Source organism: Anomalospiza imberbis, chromosome Z, assembly GCF_031753505.1.
Source record: "Anomalospiza imberbis isolate Cuckoo-Finch-1a 21T00152 chromosome Z, ASM3175350v1, whole genome shotgun sequence".
Classification (NCBI taxonomy): Eukaryota; Metazoa; Chordata; class Aves; order Passeriformes; family Viduidae; genus Anomalospiza; species Anomalospiza imberbis.
This window is the reverse complement of record NC_089721.1, coordinates 54,235,761-54,261,103: the sequence shown is the minus strand read 5'-3', so window position 1 is coordinate 54,261,103 and position 25,343 is coordinate 54,235,761. Positions and strand designations below refer to the sequence as shown.

Here is a 25,343-nt window from a genome sequence, read left to right as displayed (position 1 = left end):
TGACTTTATGCCTGTTGAAAGATTCCCTCCAGTCTGCTGAATGCCCAAGACACAACTCTAAGATGCAACAGTACTTACCATCACTATCTGACAGAATTGAAATAAATGCACTTTGAATATCCTTGAGATGAGACTGTAAGATGAGAAAAAAGGACATTATTTTGGATCCTGTTTGGTCTCCAGGCAAGTTTCTAACAGAGGCTACTGTATCAATGGAGTTGCCTATTTGAGCTACACTTATGACACCAACTGCCCTAGTTTAATAAAAGTCAGCAATGCATCATAAATCTGGACTGCAGCCAGATGGGGCTTTCTCCATCCCCAAACCGATGAGTTTTGCCACCTCCCTACAAGCTGCACTGTTTATATGAGTGCAATATATGGCAATATTTTATATATAAAAATTTATATTTGCAAAGCAGCTTGTCCCAAAGCTCTTTATCAATACCTGGAGAGTACAAAATGGTTACTTGATCCCATCACAGTCCATAGTACCTCTATGCAAATAGAGGACATTTTGGTTGGGAATGTTTTATTTAGTCCTTGTATAGGACTTTTCACATTTTCTCATTATGGACAAGAACTTAAAATATAAGGTTCATAAAGCATACCAAAAATACACATGAAAAGTACATGAAGCACATTGTAACTGCTCCTAGGAACCAAAATTAAACACTGTGAAACAAGTAAGTTCTCTTCTCCTTCTTCCCCTCCTAGACCTCTCAAATATTTTCCAAATATAAATCCTAAACACTATACAGATACCAAACTCTTCTTCCCAAGGGAGGACGTAGTGCTACTTCATCTTACAAGAGCTATTTACATTGAGATTACTCTGACTTGGATGCAAGTCAGATGTTTACAAAGGTGACAAACACCCTTGTTCATCTGCCAGATAGTCTGCTCCTCTAGAAACAAAAGATAGGCCATGTCTCAAAAAGACCTCAGTAAGGACTGTACCAGCACAGGGAGGAAAAAAAGCAATAGAAGTGAAGGGGAAGGAAGGGATAGAAACAAGATGAGAAGCAAAAACAGGGACAAGGAGCCAGTGTCAGGAAAAGGCATATTTCTTACCTTAATTGCTTTGTGGGTGCTCAGCTTCTTCACCAATGACAGAAGCCAGATGCAAGCTGCCTGTCTAACATGTGGGTTGGGACTGATGATGTGCTTGTTCAAAATAAGGTCTAGGACCCAGGGCACCACATCATTCACTTTCAATTCTATATGAAAAAAATAAAGGTGGAGGGGAGGAACTTTGAGAACCGTCCACACCCATTTTAATGAAAATAACAAAAAACTTAATGAACTCAAGAGTACTCAGGTGACACCTTAATCTCTGCTTATTTAGGAAGTCACTGGAGTCATTGGGAAAGTAACAGAAGTAGAATATATAATAAAAATACAAAATACTCCTAACTCTTCACAAACATGTTTCAGAGCCTGTGCCCAAGAAGAGATACCATTCACATTGCCTAAGACTCAGGGCAAAACACATTTTTTTGTTAGGACTCAATTTCTGGAGCAATGGCAAGGTTTAATTTTTACCACATGGTCAGCTTTCTGTACTCTGCACATCTAAGACCATTCTCACAAAATTAAAACGTGTTTGCAGGTCTGAGACTGATATTCACAGCTGCCTGATTTGAAGCTAGCCTTTTGTCACACTTTTGTTTCAATGGGTACAGAATCTTAAGTCTTTAAATAGAATTTCTGCATTTACTGCATGTAAATTTCACTTAATTGTATCATTTGAAGTTATTGGAAAACACTTGCATTTTGATTTTATAACTCTATTTTCCTGTTCAGGCTTCAAAATGGTATTTTAAAAGATTTGTGTATTAAAAACCCAAAACTAAGTCAACATGGCAAACAAACAAACAAAAAACCCAAAACAACAACAAAAAAAAAAAACCAAAAAAACCAAACAAATACAGAGTCAAGTGGCAATGAATTACACAAGCAGCCCATGAACAAAGTCTTCTGCCCTCTGAGCAGATGGACGTTAAGAGGGAAAAACAACCTGTATATAACTACAAAGACAAAAATTCTCTTGTGTATTCCGTTATAAACCAAACACCACAGAAATGAAGCTTGGAGCCAAGTGTTAGCCCAGGCATTTCCCAACCCAGTCCCTGCATTAGGAAGATCTACCTGAAGGAGGGATATATTCCTCCTCTGTGACTGTCCATGCATCCCGTGCAGCTGCTGAACTGGTTCCAACAGCAGCACTGGTAATAGCTTCACCAACACTGAACTGCAGCTCTATCTGTTTGGCCTGAAAAACACATCAGAGCATCACTGATAGTACTAACGAAGCATACACCAAAACTTCTGTCACTTAATCAACAAATACCACAGTCTCTTTCCCAGTCCCGATGTTCAGCACCAATTTACAGTAAGATCACTCTTCTGGTGAACCTCTGAGACTTTGTGGCACCTCAGACCCACTGAAGCTGACGGAAAATGAGGCAATGCCAAACTGTCTGAAATAAATGATAAAAGCTAAAAATTCTACATTTTTTAAAGCATACCTTTGACAAAGTATTTACTAGTCTCTGCAGAAGCTCAACTTGGTGAAAAGAAATAATTCAATGGAATGAAAATAAAACAAAGTTAAAGTTATGCTGATAGCGATTAGTGGAAATTATTATGACTTTAATACAATGGGGAATGTTGAAAGAGTCTCCTGTAATTCCATCCAGAAGCTGATGTCTTAAAAGATGCAGAAACCTTTTTTTCACATTAAAAGAATTCAGATGGTACTCGTTTTGCTTCACTGTTCTCCGTGCACTATCCTCTGAGTCTTTAGGAACAAGATATGCCACTTTCTTGTCAGTACTCATGATGAATTTTATGTTTTAAGAACTGGTTTCCATAACCAGTGAGTACCTTCTAGATAGTTTTCCTTATGCTTTAGAAACTCAAAATGCTAAGGCTCTTGGAGAATTAAGTCCTTAGCTTCCTGCAATCTAACATAAATAGGGTTTTTTTCAAGTATACCTTTTATAAAGGAAGTTGTAATGTCCCCATGCAGTTACAGGAGAAAAACATGGCACTCAGAAACATCTTCTGATGTTTGCATACACAGTATTCTCAGCATTTTTAGTATTCTAAGTATAGCGATAGGACAAGTGGTTAAAGGCTTCAAACTAAGAGTAGGTTTAGATGAACTATTAGGAAGAAATTCTTTACTGGGAAGGTGGTGAGGCACTGGAAGAGGTTGCTCATAGATGCCCCAACCCTGGCAGTGCTCAAGGTCAGGCTGGATTGGGCTTTGAGCAATTTGGTCTAGTGTGAAGTGTCCCTGACCTGTCAACAGTAGAGGGGTTGGAACTAGATCATCTTTAAGGTCCCTTCCAACCCAAATTATTCTATAATTCTATGGTTCTTGCTTGTTTGAAGACATCAGAAATGGAGCACTCAGCAAAGCATGCCTGACACTCAACAGCCACTTCTACAATGCAGAATCCTATGTCTGTATCAGCAAGGAAGAAAGGCAAAGTAAGAAGAAAGGCAAAACAAGCTGTAAATGAAAAACACAAAAAAGCTCCTTTTATTTAATTTTGTTATCTGGCATATTGCAATATGTACAGAAGCTCTGAAGTACTGTGAAAGAATGCAGTGCACTTCAATAATGAATTTAGATGGACAAGACATATATATATTCCTGTGAATTTCTAATTCAAGTGAGTTGTATTAGCTGATGTAGCTCAGAGGTATTTATATTACCTACTTTCAGGGTACTTTTGAAGGCCAAAGTACAGGCCTAAGGCTTCATTAATATAAGCCTACAAAAAAAACCCAAACATAAACCTCTTGAAGGGGAACAAGGATTTGCTCAGATTGAGGCAGAGACCTGGACTAGCAAGTTTTTAAACTGTGGCATAAAACCTTTCACCAGCCCCAAGTCTATCTCTGCTCTCTATTTCAAGGCAGTTTTAAAAAACCCAGAGGCACTATTACAGAAAGTCAATTCCCTTTGTAAATCTGGCTCTAGAGTACATAAAAAGCACCCAAAGAGAAATAGTAGTATATAGGATAATACACTGGTAGTGTGTAGTATAAAGGATAATACACTGGTAGTGTCTCACCTCCACAGAATCCATTAAACCCTGCAGCAGAAACTTCTGGTGGGGAAAATCTTCATCTCCCACTGGGAAGTAACCTAATGTTTGTATTGCTCGTTCCTTCATCTTAAATACAAACAAAAAATAACACCACAATAAAACCTTCCTGTAAGTCCATAAGATGCACCTTAAACCCACTGTTTCTCACCCTTGCTGAAATTTCACTCAAGGTATCAGATGCACATGCAAGCAGCTTATTAAATCAATCAGTGCACCTCTTTTCCAAAGGAGGTCAGAACAAATGTCCTGTTACCTTTGAGGATTATGTACAGGTAAAAGAAGGTATTCCCATTTTTCCTTAATTAAATTAAGACCATTCATATTTTTATCTCTTAAGCCCCTAGTTATGACTTTAGAAAGCACAAGTGATCAGTGCTATACAATATCAGAAAGACCCAGACACTACCCACCTCACTAAAGCCAACAAAAAGCCTAATTCCTTTAAAAAACGAGGCCGAGTTTGGCATGTAATACATATACCTAGTGAGCATTCAAGAAATGAACAGGAATCACAGGAACACTACAGAAATCTTGCCTTATTTGTTTCCTTGCTGGAAGGGATTCGGGCCAGTAAGTTTTCAACAAGTTGCAGCTTCGTAAATCCTGTTCCTTCATTGGGGATTGGCAAGGGGCCATTCCTACCAATCTCCCCAAGAGCCATACAAGCACCCACCACAAGGAAGGGAGAGGTACTGTCCAAAAAAGAACCTACAGGGAAAAGAAAACCAGGATGACTCAGATTTTGTATTATCTTTATTTAGCAGTGGACAGGCACTTGTATTTTACCCATGCAAGAAGCAAACCATTAATCTCCTCTACAGCTGGTAGGAAGCATTATGTTAGAAAAAAATGGGAGCGAAAGGAGACATTGAGAGGAATCTAGGCAATACCACCACTCCCGATTGTGCCGTTTCAGTCTGCAAGTTACGAAGTCCACCTAGATTCTGCTGAAATGTCCATACATCTAATCAGATTACAATCTTACAGGCTGTAAATTCTATCACAAAAATTGATCTCAACATTACACTATCTATGAGCTGAGCATCTCAGAAAAATCCTCAGCCTGGGGTGGACTAAAAAAACCAACAACTGTTACATGCAGCAAAGTCTTAGGCAGAAGTTACCTATTGTCTCTGTTGCCGACTTTATAAGTTGGTCTTGTTCCGGCATTACTGAAGTGTTTGGTTGTTCTATGTCATGTAGCTCCATTGTTCTGATCTTCCCTTTGGCCAAGTACCTTCCTACTGTAAATCCCAAAACCAGCAAGGATCCATGTTGGACCTCTGGGCTCTACAGACAAGACCAACAGTGCAAAAAATCTCATTTTCAAAGTAAGTAACACTTTGCACAAAGCACTGATTTAAAAACACATATGGACAAGACAGATCAGAAGGCACCCTGAAGAATGCAGAGCTCTAACACATAATAAAACAAGAGAGAATTTGGTATTGTTAAGTGCTCTCTGATTAATGGAGTTCTTTAAGATTCATTAACAAAATTTAAAAGAGATGTAGAAGGACATTTTAGGAATTTATCACCAGCACTCACATTCCTAAAGCTACCCTTTGGTACCTAGACTTAAAAAAAACCCCAAACTACATAATCTCTACTTAAAAACCAGACCTATTCAGACTAAGGGGACAAAATGTACTCTTTAGTAAAAGGCAGTACAGGGTAATCACTCTATATTTGCATGGCTAAGAATGAGTTCACACCTGGCCTATGCTGAAGGCAATGCCTCTACAGCTTGGCAGGCTACAAATAATGAAATCTAATCAATACAATTAAATGTCAAGAACACCAATTTCTCCAATACTGATTTGGTGCTGGAACTATTTAATGAACATGTTTATTCCTGCAAGTGAATTCTAGCAAAAGGATTTTGTGAAGAAACAAGGCTGTGAGACTCAAATGCTACCTAACTGGAAAAAAAAAAAAACAAACAAACAAACAAAGGGAGGGGTGCAGGAGCTTAAGCTTGGATTAGATGATACCTCTTGTTTTTTAACACTACAAATGTTGCACTGGTGCAATTGTGCTGCCATAATGGGATCCTCAACCTAGTCTGGCCACCAGGAACTGTTCCTTGATGTGGTCTCCCTGCAAACAAAGCCAGCAGAAGATGGATCCTTCCCCCATCTCCACTTTAGTTATCCATTCACACTGCAGTCCTAACTGAGACACTAGGATCACCACCACCCCTAGGTGTACAAATTCAAGTGGTTTTGTACAGTAGCAGCAAGACAGAGCTCTACCTGACTCAGACTCACAAAGGCATGGGAACACTCTGCTTTTTTTCCTTTCACAGTTCAAATGGGTGAGTGGGGCTGAAAGCAGTGGGCGGTTGGGACCCATCTATACTGCCTTCGTGACTGCAAGAGCTGTGCCCTACACAAAACTGAGAAATGAAGTGGCTTTGGCTCACACATAGAGCTTTCATAGATTCAAAATAAATCATGTTTGTTAACTACAACATAAAGCAATCAGCACTTCTTGTCAGCCTGTTACCTGCAATGTAAAATAATGGCCCTTTAAGTACTTTAGAGAGACTGCTACAAAACCATTTTGGGGAAACAGAACCTAGAAATACTACTGCTTTTCCTCCCACACAGGATTCAAGACACACCAGCACAGAAACCAGACCAATTTGTTTCCAGGACTCCTTTTCCATGCTTGCAGTGGCAAAATGGAGGAATAAGGATAAGGAGAGGCAAAAGGAGCTGCTGGAGAAGGGAAGGCAGGCAAACCCAGTATGTAAAGACACAGCTGTGGAGCTGTGCTGAGCAGTCCATGTGCAGCAAGAGGGAAGAAGGTGCAGCCCTAACACAGCACAAGATCCTGAGGCAGTGAGGACTCAGGAGGTGACTGCAACTCAGGAGGGGAAGAGCTGAACATCTAACAAGTTAAAAATTTTCTTGATTCTGTGAGTGCTCAGGAATAAGAACAGGTAAATCGTTTGAGGTAGGTAGTGTGATCCATTACCACTCAATGGGATGTGGCTATTTAGCTGGCTAAAACTGGTTAAATATATGACAGTGGTTTGCTTGGGACATGCCTCCATGAAATCCTCCTACTGACCATAACAGCTTCACGGATTAATTTATTTAAAGATCTGTTGCAATCACCTACAACAAAAATCCCTTCTCACCATCCAACTGGAAGCCAGTTAGTTAATTTTACACCCAGATTAAGGTTAATACATCCTGGACACATGGTGAGATTCAAATATCCTATCAGCTACATGACATGAGAAAAAACAAAAAGCAGACAAAGGTAGTTACATGGTTGTCTTTTGTCATCTTGATCAGCTGCTCCAAGGATGCCCTAAGCTCATCTCCAGACATGGTAGACAGCACTACAGAATAAAACAGGGCTGCAAGCTCACGCATTTCCTCTTTGTTAGTATTCATCAGGTTCTGTGGGAGTTTAAAAAAAACCAAGCCATAAAATATGGAAGCAGCTACTCAGTCTGTTCATAAAGAGCTTCAATATACAAAGACAATTGTCATGGGGATACATAAATAGTTCTTAATTCAGAAAGCACACTTTAAACCAACAGCATTATCACTGAATAAGAAACAAAATCCTTAATTCAACAAAGCATTAATTACACATTGAGCACTTTGGTGAAAGAAGGCCACTAGCCATAAGAGCGCCACCCACCAGTTCAGTGTCAAAACATGCACATTGATTTCTTGGCTGAATTTTGTCTTCAGCTAAGAGCTTCCAGGTTTGGCATTCATACTGTGCTAAAAAAATCCACACCCTAAACCACTACACTTTCCCTGAGCTGCTGGAGGCTTCCATATCTTCTTATTAATCAAAAGGAATAAAAAACATCAAGAGGGCTAACCATTCAAATACAACCATGACAAAAAAAAAGTGTCCAGGAAATCACATTTCTTAAAGCAAAATTACCCAATTTGTACCTGAGATCTAGTACTGTCCAAATAAGTTATGAAAATTTGAATTTTGGAAGCTTTGGGTAATTTGTTAAGACATAATCTTATCTCTACCAGCAATTTACATGTAATGCAACACACTCCCATGAAAAATTCATACCCAAATCTTTGAGAGCCTTGGGCCACCACAAAGAAACCAAAATGACCCACGCAAACAAACAAGAAATGATCTGTCAGGGTCATGAAAATGTAATGTTAACTTCAACCTAGCATCAGATCACATGCCTGACTTCTAACAAATCCCTCAACCTGTTTGTTTCACTTAGCAAGGCAAAAACATATGAAATATGATTTACAACACTATTTCTGAAACTTGGTACTATCAATAACTACCTCAGAATCTTAATTCTGCAAATGGACATTAGGCCAAGGACAAAGAAGAGTTTCCTACAAATGATGAGGAATACTGTAGAGGACAATGTTTTTAAGTATTCTCCTGTGCAGTTCATACCTGCGCATAAATGAGAAGTTATAACCTGCACACAGTGCAATGCAGCACACATATCATCACAATTCTAATGTTTTTTAATACTTGACTAAGTATTTGTTTCTGCCAGATTACTCCAGTGAAAGCAATGGCAACCTGTAAGACCTTCAAAAATCCTAGCTGTTTGAGGCAAATAATGAAAAAGCAGAGAGCTGCCTGAGAAAAGAATCTAGGGAACATAGATTTCCCTTTGCCTTATTCCCTAGAAGACTCCAGTGTATGGGTTTTTTTTTTTTTTTGTCTGGGGTTAATAAATGGAAAAAAAAACATAGCCACAGGAAGGTCTCTAAAACAACTAGGGATGTAATTAATCTCATCTTCTAAGAAGTCATTCCCATCTTCCCACTGAAAACATTCACACTGTCAAAAATGTGCAGAATGCTGTCTTCAGTTTTCTTCTGCAGAGAAAAAAATGGATGACTATACCTAGGATAGCTGATGGACTACCTAGAACATGTAGATGAATGAACAAAAACAATAATACAGAAAAACCAAAAAATAATTTTCCCCATCCTGGCACATACAACATTTCATGAGGTATTGACTGTGAGTAGAAATACCAAATTTCAAATCAAGTGCATATTTGGAAATAATATTCTGTTTCACCATGAGAAATGTGCCAGATTTTGCTAATGCCAAATTCCATCCACCCCCCTGCGAAAAACACCAAAAAAAGGGTTTTCACAATACCTTAATCCAATCTATTTTGTCTATAAATCTGGTGGCTAGTTTTTCTGGATACACTGAAACAACTTCTAGAAGACAATACATGACTGGCAAACCTAAACAATATTTAAAGAATGAGGTTATTAAACAGCTCCAGTATTTACAACAATGTAACATTCAGCGCTAAAAAGAGGTAAAGAAGCATCAGGTATTTCTGGCATTTATTTGCAAACCACTAGGAATAACACACAATACAGAATAATAAGGTGTAATATTTCTCAGATGTATTAGGGAATCTAATAAAAGCAAACACTCTAGTAGCAACTGATTCAAAATGCATTCAAATGTCTTATTCTACATTTGTGGCAGATAGGCTATTATAAGAGTGAGGAAGACACAGCATTCACTGGTGAAAACAGCTGTTATATACAATGGCTTCACAATTTTACACTATTATGTCAACTGATGCTGCAATTTTATAGCTATGCTTTCTCCCACCTACAAAACAGCACAGAAGAAAACAAGCTTAAACTAAATAGTACATAGTCTGTGTTTCAACTCTATGATTGCTGAAGCCAAGTTCAAAAAACAACACAACTAATTTCTAGTAAGAGAAGACACATCTTCTTCAGGATACTGCTGCACACAGCTTCTTACCTCCAACACCAGCTAAGAGCTGCTGAAGAAGGCCAATATATATATATACAGGGTTGGTTTCTGCACTTTTTGAAGAGGAGGAGGAGGAAGAGAAAGATATGTGGTTGCCAGACATGAGGTTTCTTATGTAACGTCCAATGGCTGGAGCATGATCTTGCATATCTGCCAAGTTCTGTGAGGTTGGCACCACACCGGCACTGTGAGCAAGACACATCCGCAGATAGAGAACTATCTAAGTAGAGAAGATAAAAAACACAGGATCCTGAATGCATAAGCACTTGAAAAAACATGCAGGAAACAAAAGAGCAGAGAATATGCTGTATTCAGTGTAACCAAAATGGAATAGTTTTTTCTTTTATCAAATACAGACAGAAAGGTTAGCATGGAGACAGGAACAAATATAAAGTGTAACAAACCTTAGGATCGCTTTCTGCAATAGGCCTGACAACCCTACATCACTGTCTAAAGATTACATCATATGCCGACTTTTGGTTTATCATCAGCTGATGTAACACCTTACAGGAAGTTCAGCCTGTACCCTATACCAATTTGGCATGTGTACAAATGCAACCCAACACATTGGTAATACAAATCTCACTTCCCATTTCAGTTTGTTTCTACAGATCACTGGAGCCTGGGATTCTGTTAGGAAAAAAGCCCCAAGGAGCATAATGGGACCTCTGCACAGGACTGCCTGTCTAACGCTAGAGATGATGCAGAAAGCAGTGGAGCAACCATTGCATGAACATTCCTCCCAAACCCCCCAAGAAAATCTTGTTCAGACTGCCATTTAACCACAAAGGATGGAGAGTTAATCCCAACATCTGCTTGGAAGAATTCTAAAATGTAGAATGACTTATGGTACCTGTTAGCTTCTTGTGCTGTCCTCTAGATAAATAATGGTACACATATCTGAGGAAGTAAAACCAGACAATTACCTCTCCAAATGTGGCAGGATTAAAAGGCAACGATGCAGTTCCAGTCATATATTTAGCTGGAGTTTTCATTCGGTGAGTGGCCTAAACAACAGAATACATTAAGAGTGGACCATTCAGACCCATAATAACAGAGATGTTGGAAAACTCAGCGAAATTTTGCTGATATGACTGTGTTAATCCTCCACTTAACAACCTGAAATGTGTAACAGCTCTGTAATATAAAGGGCACAGTGCACTTGGTAATAGTCAGTTCGATCTACTTTACATCAATTCAGAAAGTGGAAACTCTGAATGCATGAGAGAGAATAGCAGGGGAGGCTGAAGGAGTACAACATTCTTTCTTCCTTTCAGGAAACAAAGAAGCACTTAAGATTTTAAAAGTAAAGTACTCCACAAACTTCCAGACTCTGAGCCTCCCCTCGACAGGCAGCCAGAAAGCTTTAAAATGGCAGCTCTGCCTGGAGAGGCTGCAGAGCAGCCATGCTTCCCCAGTACTGGGAGGTGGGTGCCCTGCACTGTGCCAGTCATGTCTGGGGAGCCTCTCAGACTGACAGAGAATCAGAGGGAATCTCTCTATATGCTATGTGGAAGGCTGCAACAGTAAGTGAGCAACTTCTTTCCATGTAAATGTTAGCTTTGACAAGCAAGAATATGCCAGCAGAAAAACATCCAAACAGGAGGTTTTAACTGACACCCACTGCAAATGTTGCAGAAAAGCAATATTAAACAGGCAACATGCACATCAGTGTGCATGCCAGTCAGGCAGCCTTGTACCTGAGTAAACATACAAGGCAATTGCAGAAGATAACAGATCCTCACTCCCCTTAATACACAATGATCTTTTGCAATGCTAATTTTAATGACATACAGAATTATTAAAGAAAAATTGATTTAGTGAACAGTGACTCCCTTGAGGAATGGCTTCCCACCCATACCCAGCACACTGGGTCCTACTCTTTCACGTGTATTTTTTTTTCAGAAGGAGAGAAGGATCATGCTAAATCATGCAGTCATTTGTGCCAAGCAATGCATTCAGACTTCTCAAACATCTCCAAACGTCAAAGATTATTGATAGTATGTGAAAACCCACACTTTGAGATAACTAAACAAATAAGTATACCTCTAGGATTTTTAATATACCTTCAGTACACACAAAGATCTGAAAAGTGCTCAAAAAATGTTAAATTCCCCCATGATTGAGGGACTCTTGCTTTTGTCACTAGTGATTAAACTACACTGATCCATAATTATTTAGTGACATTATAAATGTTAAGGAAAACTTTAAAACTAACTATAGGGCAACAGAATTTAAGAGTGTTATCTAAAACTGAACCTTGGTTTCTTAATTTTTTTGTATCTACTTAAGTAGTCAGCATTCTGGACAAACAAGCAAGTTTTGTCACAGAACTTCAAATACTTCAGAGTATTAGTAGAGTACAACACCACCAGAGCACATATTTCACAAGAAATCTCTCAGGTGTAAGAGTTCTGCTATCACAGATCTCTTGCTAAATCACATGTGCTTCAACAATACATACTTCTGCAATTTTTTAAAAGTTAGGCTATCACAAGAAAAAATACTGTCAGTGACTCTCCACTTCTTTACTGCTTATAAGCCTAGTACAGCTACTATACACAGAAGCGTGTAACGCAGACAGTATTTTAGCCAAATAAAAAGTGGTCTTCTTGCACCTCAGGAACTGTGTTTGTAAAATGTGCTCAATTATAACCCTTGAGAACTGGATTCCTCATTCCACATATCATCTGCACAAATTGCAAGAAAGCAAAACATTCCCTTTATTAAAAGATCTGCCGCGCTACTTAACACTTGGATCTCTTGCAATCGCTGCCAGCAGAAAGTGATAACAAGTGGTAATTTTGGCAATTAAATACTATGTGTGGTCATTACTTTGATTTTCATTAATTTTATTCCTTGGGGCACCAGTAGGAAACAGACACAGAGAAGGCAAGACCACACTTATCCCATGCCTGAGTATCACAAATCTATTTGTCATTTACTGTGACAGAAGCACTGTACCTTGTCTTGAATGTAATGGACCATTTCAGGGAAGGAAGGCATCTGCTTCCCAGAACTCTCCTTCTCATTTTTTCCAGAAAATGTTCTCAGTACCCGCTGGGCTTCTCCATGTACCTCCTCCTGCCTTTCAGAAGAAAAGATGAGAAACAGACATTATTTGCACAGAACAAAAAGCCTTTAATGAGCAATAAGATATGTTGGGAAGCTGGGGGAGAGAGAACAGTTTTTAAATGAGATGGGGGTTTGGTTTGGTTTTTTTTGGTTGTTTTTTTTTTTTTTTTGAAATAAAGGGAGGAAAAAATCTTCCACTACAACTTTTAATATTTGTTTATTTTAGAGACGGGAAAGAAAAAGGGATAGTACTGAGTGTTCTTTGCAAAACTGTCTGGATGAACTCACTTCTCTTCCTCTTACATCCTTCTAGTGTTCACCATCCATTCCTGGTTCCTACATCCTTGTTTTCCTATCTGCTACTTCTCCCTATCACTTCCTATAGTCAAGCTTCAGCTGCCACCTACTAGGTTTATCATTATCTATTTAACAATAGATAACTACTCCTGAAACAGGGCTGACACTGCAATGACAGAACTGGTTGTTGCAGCTGATCTGCTTAGCTTTCCTTAGTTACACAACAGCTGCTTTCATCAAAACTTTAGTAATTAAAGTAAGTTGGGGAAAAAAACCACCATTTACACTGCAGTAACAAAAAACTGCAAATGAAATTGTTACTGTAGTTTAACAAGTCACCTACTCCTCAGCAGAGAGTGGCAACTCTCAAAACCACATGCTGAACTCTGCAAATACAAGCTAAAAATAGACTGACAGAATTTGCCAGGAAAAAATAACTTCTAGACACTGTAAAAGTGCTATCAGTTAATGCATTTTTACTTTTGCAATTGCAACTGATCATTAGTATGAAATGCTTTAGTAACTGCAGCTCATCTGAAACAAGAAAAACAATCTCAAGACTGTTACTGGGTAGAGTTAACAATTCTCCATCAGAATGTTGAGAATGTCAAGTTTGAGTTCCAAATTACCTTATTTAATTTCCTTCATGTTATTTATGTGCGAACTTACACATACACAGATACATGTATTCATATTTAATGCAAGTATATATATATTATACTGAATATATATACATGTGTGTGTGCATATGCATATATATATATATATATATATATATATATATATATATATACAAACATGCCTAAATATATATATATATATAAGAAAACAATTTATAAAGGAAAACAACTTACGGGTCTCCTGCAGCTAACAGGAGTAAGTATCTGGAAGGGATATGATCTGGAGGGAACACTGTGCTAGCAAATTTTACAGCCACTTGACGTACTTGAACTTCAGGCTTAAAGGGAAAAGATATAAACACACGGTTTGAATTTTAAATGACAGCAGTAATGACTTTCACTCACCACTTGTACACCATCAGTCATTTGTTTTGACCTCTGGTACCAACATGATTCAAAAAGTTTAAACATTTTGAGACACTACTCATGCTTACAGTTCATATGGCAGGAGACAGGGCAAAGAAAAGCAGACTTCTCATATATACACAAGTGAATTAAATGTTTAATTAAACACATACATACTTCAGGGAATCATACTAATTACTGAAAAACTGAACTGCTCCATCCAGGCAGTTTTGAAATGAAACTGACATATATCATCTCACCACAGAAAACAGCATAGCCAGAGGTGGGAAAGAAATACCAGCTTAGGGCAGTGATTGTGTCTGTAAGGTACACGTAGTCTCAAAAAGGTAATGCCTGGATATTTAGATCCCTTGAGCAAAGAAGTCATCAGCATGAAAATTATATCTTACACTAGAAATACATACAACATCCGCAGTCAGCCTGAGTACTCACGCAAACAGAGTATACAACACTCACTCCTTCTGAAAATCCAGACCTCTGGTGTATTCTGAACACAAACAAGGTACTCAAAGTATGAGTAAGTCAAATCTGATTTAGTCTAGACTAGTGTCTCAAGGCTACGCTCCTGGAGAAGTTCACAGGTGCTTTATGTCACATATCACACAGCCTGCTGAAATCCCATTTAGCAGTGAACGATCCTTTTTACCAAACTCTCAATGTCCCACAGTATTTCAGAAGACTGTCCCTGAAGCACTTACTTCTCAAAGTTTTCTAAGAAGACCATGAGAAACATACAATGCAATTGTAACGGATTTGGTTTTTTGCTAAACAGAACACAAATAGAGAACTGCAGTATTACCTTCCTTGCCATCACTGAGACAAATATTTTATCTGAGCATATGCACCCTGCCTTTCTCCCAGACAGGCCAATACATTCAGTAAGAAAATGAAGATCTGCTCCTGAATTATCTAACAGGAAGTATCAGGAAACAGGAAGACAATTAATTGCTCTTTTTTTAAGGTATGTGATTTCGACTCCACTGAAAATACCTTTATTAAATAAGAAGCAACAAGAGCTTCCATCAGGGTACACTGGGCTCCTTCCAAGTTACTATATGCTCCAACCATCATAGACAATGCCTCTTGAATGGCAAGCCTAGTATCAGCATCTTCCTGCAGTAAAAAACCAAGAGTTTTCACTTTACGGTGTATAGTGTCAAGAATTCAGCAAAATCAGAAGAAAACAATAATGATTTCCCAAAGCCTCATCAGCACCCACCTTGCATAAGGCTTCGAAAAACTGCTGTACCAGTGCTATATCCTTGGTAAAGAGCTGAGGCATTCGGCTGAAACAAGATATTTTAATCCATGAAGCTTTTGTTTCATTAAACTGAAATGCTTCACACTTCATTGGTCTTCCCCTCATTCCAAATTTTAAGTGTCAAACAATTAGAGCCCGTACAGAAAGTTTGCTCTATCTTAGCCATATCCACCATAAAGCAGCACATTCTCCCTCTCTTAACACAGTTTAGAAAGTGAGTAATTTTATGGACAACCACTTAAATCACCAGCACGTGACTGAACATACCACTTGCCTAGCTTCATGCACTCTGGTCTTTGATGTACATTCCTTAAATCTGTATTTCTGGCAATCCAGGATGTGGATTTCTTAAATTCTGTGCATAATTCATGAGCTGCCATTAATCACTGCTAGAGAAGCTATCAGCTAAAAACATATTTCTTTTTTCATCTCTGGAGTTGTCACAAGAAGAATGCTTTTCTATGCACTATGCACTCAACTGCAAAATTGGTAGGTGGCATAAAGCTTGTTGCTGATAAAGTTATTGATTACTCTGGAGAAGTTATTCAATGTCCCACTGCTTAAATGATGCTTCAGTTACCTGGAGAGCTTTCCAACTGCTGAATATGCCATTGATAGCAGTTTTGAATCCTTGAATAATAAAACAATGAATAGAATTTAGCAAAACCAGAAATACACACAGTTCTATCTTTTATAAATAAACATTTGTTTTAAATCCTGTCTTCAAATTGCTCAAGCAGGCTTTCATGGAAAAAGAATCCTAAAATACAAAGTATTTATATCCAAGAATAAAAACATTATATAGAAACAGAGGGAGCACACTTTTGTCTAAGAAACAGAGAAACTGTGAATCGTGGTAAAATGCAAACCTCTCTTCTGGTCTCAGCTAACTACATTTTAGTTCAAGAGAAACAAATAAGGAGATTCAGTGAGGATATGAAACAGTAGCAGAGGGACAGAAACCACTAGCTCCGAACAGCAGCTGTAAACAAAGGAAGCTGTTTGCACAATGCATCCTGTGGATGACCAATACGGCACATTTATACACCGGGGCTTACTTCCTCCTTTTTCACTCCCTTCCCAATTGCAGGGTGTCCCATGCATTCAAACGCCAACTTAGGCCAGAAGGTCACATTCAAAGGTCAAACAAAGCAGCAAGAAGTTCAAAGCTGCAGAAAAGGTGATCTGCAACATCTGCCCTTTCTACGGTAAATGTATGAGTATCATGGGGAATTTGACTTTAGAAATAGCACTGGAAACACCTTGTCAGGCCAGACTGGCATTTGCAGTTCTCTTTGGTAAAACCCTTCCCATAATAACACCATCCCTGGATAGATAGGGTGGAATGTATAAGCAGGCCTATTCAGATGCTTAACACAATGGGATAAATAGCCAGAGTTGAGGCCCTTGTGTGCTCCAGAGTAAGAGCAGCTAGATAATATTTTGACTTTTCTCTTTATATTACTAACGCTACTGTTTCTTCAGATTTTGCAATTGGTGCCCAAGCACATATCTATTGGTGTTAAATAAACGAAACAGTTTTGCTATGTAGCATTTTAAAATATTTGCTTCTCTTCCAACAAAAATTCTTAAAAGGTATCCTCTGGTAACCTCTCAAGCAAACACAAAAAAAAGATACATCAGTTTCCATCATAAATTTATTTATCTTTTGCTTGTATTCATATGAAGAACTATAGTAAAGAATTTTTCATCTTACCTCTTTGTATTCATTGATCAACTTTGTAAGTCCATTTAAAAGCATTGGACCTAAGGGCTTTATTTTACTCTCTGGACAACTGCAATTAGAGAAACCAACAAAATATTATCTTTTCCATCACTGAAAAGGTTATTCTCTAGTATCACTTCTCTCAACTGTGTTAAGATCAGATATTACAACTTATTGTGTACAAGCACAGACACACTGAGCTTTCCAGATTAAGTTAAAAAAACACCTACTTTCTCTGTGTTTTAGTACTCATTAGTCCAGTTATATCTTTATTACACAGAGTGGCTTCTAGGCAAATAGCTAAAAAACACTGTGCTCTCTGAACTACTTACATGATACAAATATGATGCACAAACTGCAAAGACAAACTTCTCAGTTTTGCATTTGTGTTTGCACCGAAGAGTCCATCATATACCACCTGACAAAAAGGAAGGAGCAGATTAGACAGTGTCTGGCTTCACTCAAAAGATTTTCATTCCCCCTCCTCTTTAAACACTGTCATCAGTAACAATGCTTCCTACTTCTAAGTACTGGAGGAACTGTATCATCAAACTTATTAGGAAGTAGCTTTGAAAAATAAGCATCACCTGAATGTTAGCTGGGAACATTTCTGCAGCTTGCCGGGATCGTAGAAGATGAGGAACTATCTTTAATTTAACACGGGTGCTGACTGACTCTCGTTTCATTTCTGGTTTCAGAACAGATCCCTGTCAGAAACAGATTAAATAGTGCATCTCTGGACAACAGTAAATTACTTTCTGCTGCAAATCAGAACACACTGGCTCAGAGAAAAAAATCATTCAAATAGCATAAATATTCAGTGAAATCAGATATCAAAGGAAGTGATAGATTAAAGAAATACATACATTTTTTTAAATAAAGTAAGATAACTAAAATTACTTCTTCAGCAATTAAGAAGATAGACAACTCTGAAGGCAAATCCTACCTCCTTGGTTTTCAGTGGTATATCCCCAAGATACACTTTATACATTTTATTGATGATAACAGGATTGTTCCAGTCAATTAAACTGAAGGAAAAAAACACATTGAACACAAATATGTTACGATTCTGACCTTTGACTACTTCTTAAAATACAGCATTTTGCATCATATTCATATCAGTCCCAAAATTAACATAGAACCTCACAGTTTGACTTCTGACCACTTTTCCCACATCCACATAATATATAGTCATACAGAATGTGAACTAATTACACTTTAACAATTTCTGACAACATGATATCAAGTAATCTGTTAGAAACCTACATGTTCCCTTCTCTGCCACTGAAACAAGACATACAGACCATGGTAATCTACCAACTGAATATCAAACAGTAAGCTGTGAAGCAGCATACATTTCTTATAAAAGACATTCAACATTACATGTTGTCCACACAGTTATTTTTCTCTCTGGGCATCTTTTTCATCAGAAGGAAAGATGAGACAAGAAGGAGAGACCAGCTTCCTTAATCAGGCTTCATCATTTAATAGAATCATTCTCCCCTGTCACAACTGAGGTACATGAACATACTTCAGCTGCCAAAGGTTTCACATGAAAAATTTGACTCCATGTTAATAGTCCTACAGAAGCCACCCACATATTTCAAAGATGGGCCTGTCTTGCTTCACCCTCCTACATGAGCCAGCAAATCTCCCACTGTCAATGTCTCAGCCACCAGTATCAGCAGCCATTATTCTGGCCTCTTGATGAGTTAAAGACAGAAGCACTGTCTTTAGATGATGATGGGTGAACTGCAGGTGAGCAGAAGCTTCAGTAATAATGACAACAGTGCTTGCCAAACTTTCTAGACTATGATCCATTTCACAATTAGTCTCTTTCCTCTCCTAATAAATTAAATGAAAGTATACTTTTCTAGGAATCATTTACTAAAGTCTTACTGACAATTTATAATCCACAGGGGGCAATGTGGAAACCACTGTTATTTTTTACGATTTGGTAAGAAAATGGCTCAGAAGTGATACCAAAAATTATCAAACCCACACAGCTAAACTGTCAGCTTTGGAGCCAAGTGACATTTCCAGCTGCAAGGCTGCAAACCACACCATTCCCAGCCCAGGGAATATATGGCAGCTTCATAGATATAAGGGAACCTCAGCCTTCCTCACCTCCAGCACAGTCTCTCTGGAGCACTACATTCATTACAGATAGCTCTTTCAGGAATACTAACAGCATCATTTCCAACCATCCAGACCTTACCTTTGCTTGCTCTTTAGTTCAAGGTCTGCTGCAGTGGCAACACTGTGTCTTGTATCACTGGAGGCTACAACCAGGTGTATAACAGCTTCAAGTTCAGGCACTTGCTCAGCCTCAATGAACTTCACTATCCCCAGCTTACACTGTTCAACACCAGGGAAAAGCAGTGTTACTGGCAAGAAAGCAGATGTTACAGTAACTGTAGCACCTCAGCTGTCTGAAATCATAGCTTCTACTTGCTTAAGGAGAAGTTCACATGCTCTCCTTCTCTTAGCTTGCCTCCTGTCAAAGTCATCTGCAGCAAAGTACCAGCATTACCAGTACTCTGTTACACCACTGTATAACACTTCTTCTGCTTCAGAAGACACTGTTGCAACCTTTCAGAGCAAAACACAAGAGTAGGCTGCAGACACGGCTGCTTCCCAATGATGTTCCTCCTCCCCTCACCACTGCTAAACTCCTTAAGGCATCATGCAATAAATTTCCTCAATATATTCCCTCAGGGCAACTAAAGACCTGGTCAGAATCAGTTATATATTTTCCCTCTGGCTTTCCATTTCTCCATCTGCAACTGTCCCCATTACCATACCCACAATTCAAAATGGACCAGCCCCACAGCTCTAAATACCTGTTCTAGCAGCTCTGGTGTCCATGGACTATCTCCAATTACCCTTTTGGCTGCATAAAAGCTCATCCCTGGAGGTGGCTGAGGGATTCCAGGACCTCCCACGCTACTTGATGAAGACCCTTGAGCCGAGGGCACGTTTTGTCGACTTTGAGATTCATTCAATACAAACCTGAGCAGGCAGGGAGAGACTTTTATTAGAGCCTTTTCCAATCCACATTACCAGCTAAATTAGATTCTGGAATTGAGAAAGACACATAACTTGTCCAACTTGATTATCTTTCTTTAATTAATCCTATAACTCTAACATAAAACAGAATTTGAGGCTCTGCTACCAATTTTCCCAACATATTCTGCAAGAGCCATAACAATGTCATTGTAAATGAAAACGAACTTCAGTTAGAAAAGGGAAGGGTCCACTGGCATTTCCAGGAAGAGTTCTTAGCTTACAAACCAGAAAAAAGTATTTCCTTTGTATTAGAAGTAAATACTTCTGCTGTACTACATGAAATTCATGCTAAAAGCGCCAATAACATTTGTATGATTTCTATAAGAAATACAAACCTAACAAGGGAAACAATGAAGCATATGCAGCACAAGTGGCAGGAAACATCCTAATGTAAAAAAATAAATAAATTAGATACTGTCTTGGAAAATGGCAGTTTTAGTACTGGGCAGAGAAGGAAAGCAAAAATAAAAAGAAGTTCACAGAGCTTGATCTTTTGTAAGACTGGCTAGTCCAGCTGCCCTGTGCTCGCCTTCATGCTTTTATAAAAGCCACCCCACCTCTCCATGGAAGACAGCCAAATGGCCTCAAAATTGCACTGCAGAGACCAACAAGAATTCTTTTGCCCCAGCCAGCCTCCCATTTTGCCTTCAGCACACAGGCAACAAAAAGAGGCAAACAATCTCAACAATAGGAATTAATTCCAAGTCTCATTAGTTAAACCTTTAAACACTTTATTATGAGCTTTAAACCCTACAGTTAGGCTTTCTGGTTGCTTTACTGCAGCAAACTGGTAAGGCTAAATCACAACTGGACAATGACAGGCCAAGTTCTAACAAGCATAAATTAGCTATAAACCACTGCAAACAGCTTCACACCCCAGGGAGCAAGACTTTAAGAGACAGGCATCTAGAGCCACAGGCTAACTCAAGACACTCTCTAGCACCTTCTGGAAAGAAAATTAAAACCTTCACCTCCTACTTTCAGTGTCTCTGGGTGTTTTCTCAGAGGTCTCTTCCAAACTAAATTATTCTGTGATTTAAAACCTCATGCTTGGTCAGAGTATTAAAGCATGCAAGGGAGTGAAGTCTCACTGGAAAGCCCAAGGATTTGTCTGCTGAAGCTACAACCATGGATGAAGCTAAGGGCAATTAACCTGGGCCAACTGAAGAGTGTGAATCACGAACAGAAGAACAGGCATTTGAAACTGTGAGCTGCAAGATTCTGCATATTCAAACAAAAGTAAAGTGGCCCCCTAATTATCTGATGGAAAGCACGGCCTTCAACAAATTGACATGGGGAAAGACCATGTGTTTACTATTTTAAATTCAAACCTTCAGGTTAATCCACTCAGGAAAGCAAGAATTGTGAGCTCAAATAGAACATACTGGCACCAATCCTACGAGACTTTAATTGCCAGAAAAAAATAGAAATGTGTTCAACTATCAGAATTATTTCTATTTTTTTTCTCAAAGCAAAAGCTCCCCTAGCAATACAAAGACACATAAAAAACACCAAAAAAACAGTGGGAAAAACATTTTGAGAAAGTACTGATTTTAGACACTAGTAGGTTCTTAAGTTCCAAGCAGTGATCAGTAAATTCAAGCTGTTCTGTACATTCTTCTTGCTTTCAAAAACAGCATTCACTCTAAAACAACATCACTGCAGTTTGAACATTTTTTCACCAGAAGACAGACAAAAGACCAATCTTGTTTAATGCTTCAATTCTGGAATGCACAAGTTTTTAGAGATTATTCTTGCTTATGATTTCAGAGCAATAAACCTTAAAACTAAACTGCAGAAAGATGGGCACATATTTTTGTCAGGGTTCTCTTTGAAAGGGTTGGTAATCTGGTTCTTAAAATTACCAGCTTCTTTTGTACTTTTCTACTGGTTTCTTTCAAGCCGGGAAGTAACAGCACACTTTAAATGTGTTTTCAAGGGTGTAGTTTGTACTGTTTCACACAAAGAATGCATCAGTGCTAGAGGAGACTGGTATCAACTCACCCATAAGGCATAAGAAGAACATCCAACATGAAGTCCAAAAGCAGCTGTACAGTCTTTGGTTTTTCAGCAAGATTAAATGGAGAAGCTGCTGCTTTCAGTGGTTCAGCAGGGTATTTCATGTGAAAAAGGGTTGGTATTAGAAGATGCATTAGGCTGAAAAACAATTACATTTACTGCAACCATTTAAAAAACCACACCTGTTTACTTATAATATACAAGAGAGAAACCTTTTACAACAAACCTTTCTTTTCCTTAACAGCAAAACAAGAAAATCTTAACAAAAGTTGAACATATTCACAATCCAATGGCTTCTACTTACCACCTGATGTACTTAAAAATGGAAAGCAGAAGGTAAATTAGGATTTGTCCTTAAAATGGAACATATGCATCTGCATGCATGCAGACATCTGGAGAGATAAAGTCACTGTCTTTGTCCAGATTTTTGACAGCTTCATAATTATGCCACAAAATACAGTATAAGGCTGTCTCATCCTTAAGACACACTGGCAAATTCACTGGTTGTATAGCAGTACAGCCAGATTTTTCCAAAGCTCTCTTCACTCATATACTTGCCTTTTCAACACAGAAAAACCACATTCCAAGTATTTGCACACTAATCTCATGAATGGAAGCAAGATTTTACTGCAAGACCTTTCAGTAATGTAATTTAAAAAGTATTTTTACATCATTACAGTATGTAAAGTGAATGAAGACTGATTTTAATGATTTTAATGACATTTTCCAATACCAACACAATGTAAACTCATCTCAGTGTAGGTAAGAACCAGGCCCACCCACAGAGGTTCTTAGTATACAGCAGTTCCCAACACTCTTTTTTCACATACTACAACTTAGCTAAAACTCCTACTTACTTGAAACACTATCTCTCAATTTAGACTGGCCAATCTGAGACATCTAGCACTGCTCCTGCAGCTGGTAAGAGGGTATCTACTGAAGGTCTGGCCTTAAGCTGGAAACTAGAACTTGATGGGGGATATGGACAGGCATTTCACTTCCATCATAACACAGACCTCTTATCATATAGGGAGTCTGCTGATGCAGATTCTGTATATTATTACAGCATTAGACTATAAGAATTTCTTGTATCACTCAAATGACTGATTTACTGATCCAAATTGTACATGGCAAGAATTATATACTTCTTGCCATCTATAATCCTAAGTCATGGAGACAGCACTTAGGAAAAGAAATATTTTAACAACTAACAGCAATTATTTTACTAAAACAATACCAACAAAATTCACTCCAAGAACAAGTAGTCGTACCTGTCTTGCTGTGGTTGAGGTTTCCCTTCCATTGCAGTAAGAAGGGTTGGAGCCAATTCACATTGTTTTTCCACAGGCAGACGGGGGTATCCCATCTTAACATAAATTATGGTAAAATTCTAAAGGGGTAGAAAAAGCACACAGTATTGCAGCAATGGAAAAGAAGTATGTATTCCTTAACCTCTTCTTGTATGTTCTGTTACATAATTGAGTATTGGAAACAACTTATGTTTTGCAAGACCAATTTCTCAAGTCTAAGACTTATCAAATTGACAACCATCATAGTGGAGACTAAGCAAGAACTAGTCAGAGCAGGTCTTGCTGGGCCTCTGTTTTAAAAGGTAAAAAAAAAATGAAAAAAACTCTCTCTGATTTGTCTTTTTCACTACCAATTTCACCAAAAGCAGCTGCAACTAAGCAGCAGCTTAAAAAAAAGCAAATGTAATAATCTCTCTTACCTATTTCTGAAATTAAATAGAATACAACACTGAATAAATACAAAGTCAGCAGCATAGACAAAATTTCTCTTGAAAACATGTTTCTAAATCACCTCATTTAAAAGCTGCAAATGCAGTTAAGAGTCCAGTGACAGGACAGCACAGCAGAGCAATACTAAATACTGGACTATTTAACTGTTATACTGTTCATCTAAATCCAGCCACGAACCACAGAGGTAGGAGTTGTGTTCCATGACCTGACTGAAAGTAGTGCCAAAGAGGAGTGTTGTAGTGCACTACACTACTTTGTAGATGACACTTGAGTTAAAATGCTATGAAGCATTAGGAAGCAAAGCAATATGCATTGCTGAGATACATGAACAAAAAGACATTTTTGACAAGTACAGCCAAACACAAAGTTTCTTAAGTATATTTTTAAACAAGATGGTTCATTTTGCTACACAAGGCCTATACACTCCAGAAGTCTTGGTCATTTCCAAAAAGTGAATTCCAGATAATGCCACTTGCTGAGGACAACCTAAGACTACTTTTATGTATGTCACTACTTTTTAAAGTCTAAATATTTCTCCATACATTTCTAAGATGTCATATTTTTAATTTATACTACACAGAACTTAACAGTAAAAAGAAAAGTACAAAGAAAGAAAAGTACAAAGAAAAGTAAAAAGAAAAGTACAAAGTTTCCCTATGATTTAATCACTTTTGTTTCATCATGATGATTGGCAACAGACCTATCAAAACTGAAATGTAAACTGTTTCATAGTTTCGTAAAAAACATTTTTAAATTATTTTCACTTTTTAAATTACATTGAATTAAATAATCTATGAAAGTTTCACAATCTATAAAATAACATTTTTTCATCTTGCTCAGCTAAGGTCCTGACCCTAAAACCATGTAAAAATATAGATCCTCATGTGTTGAAAGAGATAAAGGTGTTTTAAGTAAAACTCTGATCCTGCAGATATCAGGATAAGGATTGGTAGCTGCTTGCAAAATGCAGCTCTTACCAATGAACAGACCCTTCACAAGACAAGCAATGACAATTCATGCAATCATGAAATATCAAGAATAACTGTCAGTAATTTGAACAGCAAAATGCTTTATGAAACCAAGTTTCACCCACACCAGACTATAAAACTGAGTATACAAAGCTCTTAAAACATCAACCTCATAACAATTACACACTTGCTAGGAAAAATGACAGAGCTA

The 25,343-nt window shown here is 38.1% G+C and overlaps 2 protein-coding genes across 5 annotated transcripts in view; both read right to left on the bottom strand.

Annotated features, from left to right (window-relative positions):
• PTGR1 (prostaglandin reductase 1) overlaps positions 1 to 25,343 on the bottom strand; it is a 129,684-nt gene that overhangs the window by 69,811 nt on the left and 34,530 nt on the right. The window lies entirely within an intron of this gene.
• The window catches only part of ECPAS (Ecm29 proteasome adaptor and scaffold), a 424,259-nt gene that overhangs the window by 386,269 nt on the left and 12,647 nt on the right, over positions 1 to 25,343 (bottom strand). For 3 of the 4 annotated variants that reach the window (XM_068177161.1, XM_068177163.1, XM_068177160.1), the window contains exons 4-26: positions 23,676 to 23,794; positions 22,390 to 22,542; positions 20,160 to 20,328; positions 19,535 to 19,674; positions 18,263 to 18,344; positions 17,904 to 18,023; positions 17,649 to 17,734; positions 17,308 to 17,386; positions 16,171 to 16,220; positions 15,549 to 15,615; positions 15,320 to 15,442; positions 14,138 to 14,241; positions 12,876 to 12,999; positions 10,838 to 10,918; positions 9,900 to 10,131; positions 9,267 to 9,358; positions 7,409 to 7,543; positions 5,252 to 5,417; positions 4,663 to 4,835; positions 4,092 to 4,193; positions 2,152 to 2,275; positions 1,075 to 1,220; positions 79 to 133 (exon numbers count right to left, since the gene is read on the bottom strand). In XM_068177161.1, the coding sequence (XP_068033262.1) occupies positions 79 to 133; positions 1,075 to 1,220; positions 2,152 to 2,275; positions 4,092 to 4,193; positions 4,663 to 4,835; positions 5,252 to 5,417; positions 7,409 to 7,543; positions 9,267 to 9,358; positions 9,900 to 10,131; positions 10,838 to 10,918; positions 12,876 to 12,999; positions 14,138 to 14,241; positions 15,320 to 15,442; positions 15,549 to 15,615; positions 16,171 to 16,220; positions 17,308 to 17,386; positions 17,649 to 17,734; positions 17,904 to 18,023; positions 18,263 to 18,344; positions 19,535 to 19,674; positions 20,160 to 20,328; positions 22,390 to 22,542; positions 23,676 to 23,794 (2,722 nt within the window). The remainder of the gene's footprint in view (positions 1 to 78; positions 134 to 1,074; positions 1,221 to 2,151; positions 2,276 to 4,091; positions 4,194 to 4,662; positions 4,836 to 5,251; positions 5,418 to 7,408; positions 7,544 to 9,266; positions 9,359 to 9,899; positions 10,132 to 10,837; positions 10,919 to 12,875; positions 13,000 to 14,137; positions 14,242 to 15,319; positions 15,443 to 15,548; positions 15,616 to 16,170; positions 16,221 to 17,307; positions 17,387 to 17,648; positions 17,735 to 17,903; positions 18,024 to 18,262; positions 18,345 to 19,534; positions 19,675 to 20,159; positions 20,329 to 22,389; positions 22,543 to 23,675; positions 23,795 to 25,343) is intronic. The other variant, XM_068177162.1, reaches the window with a different exon arrangement.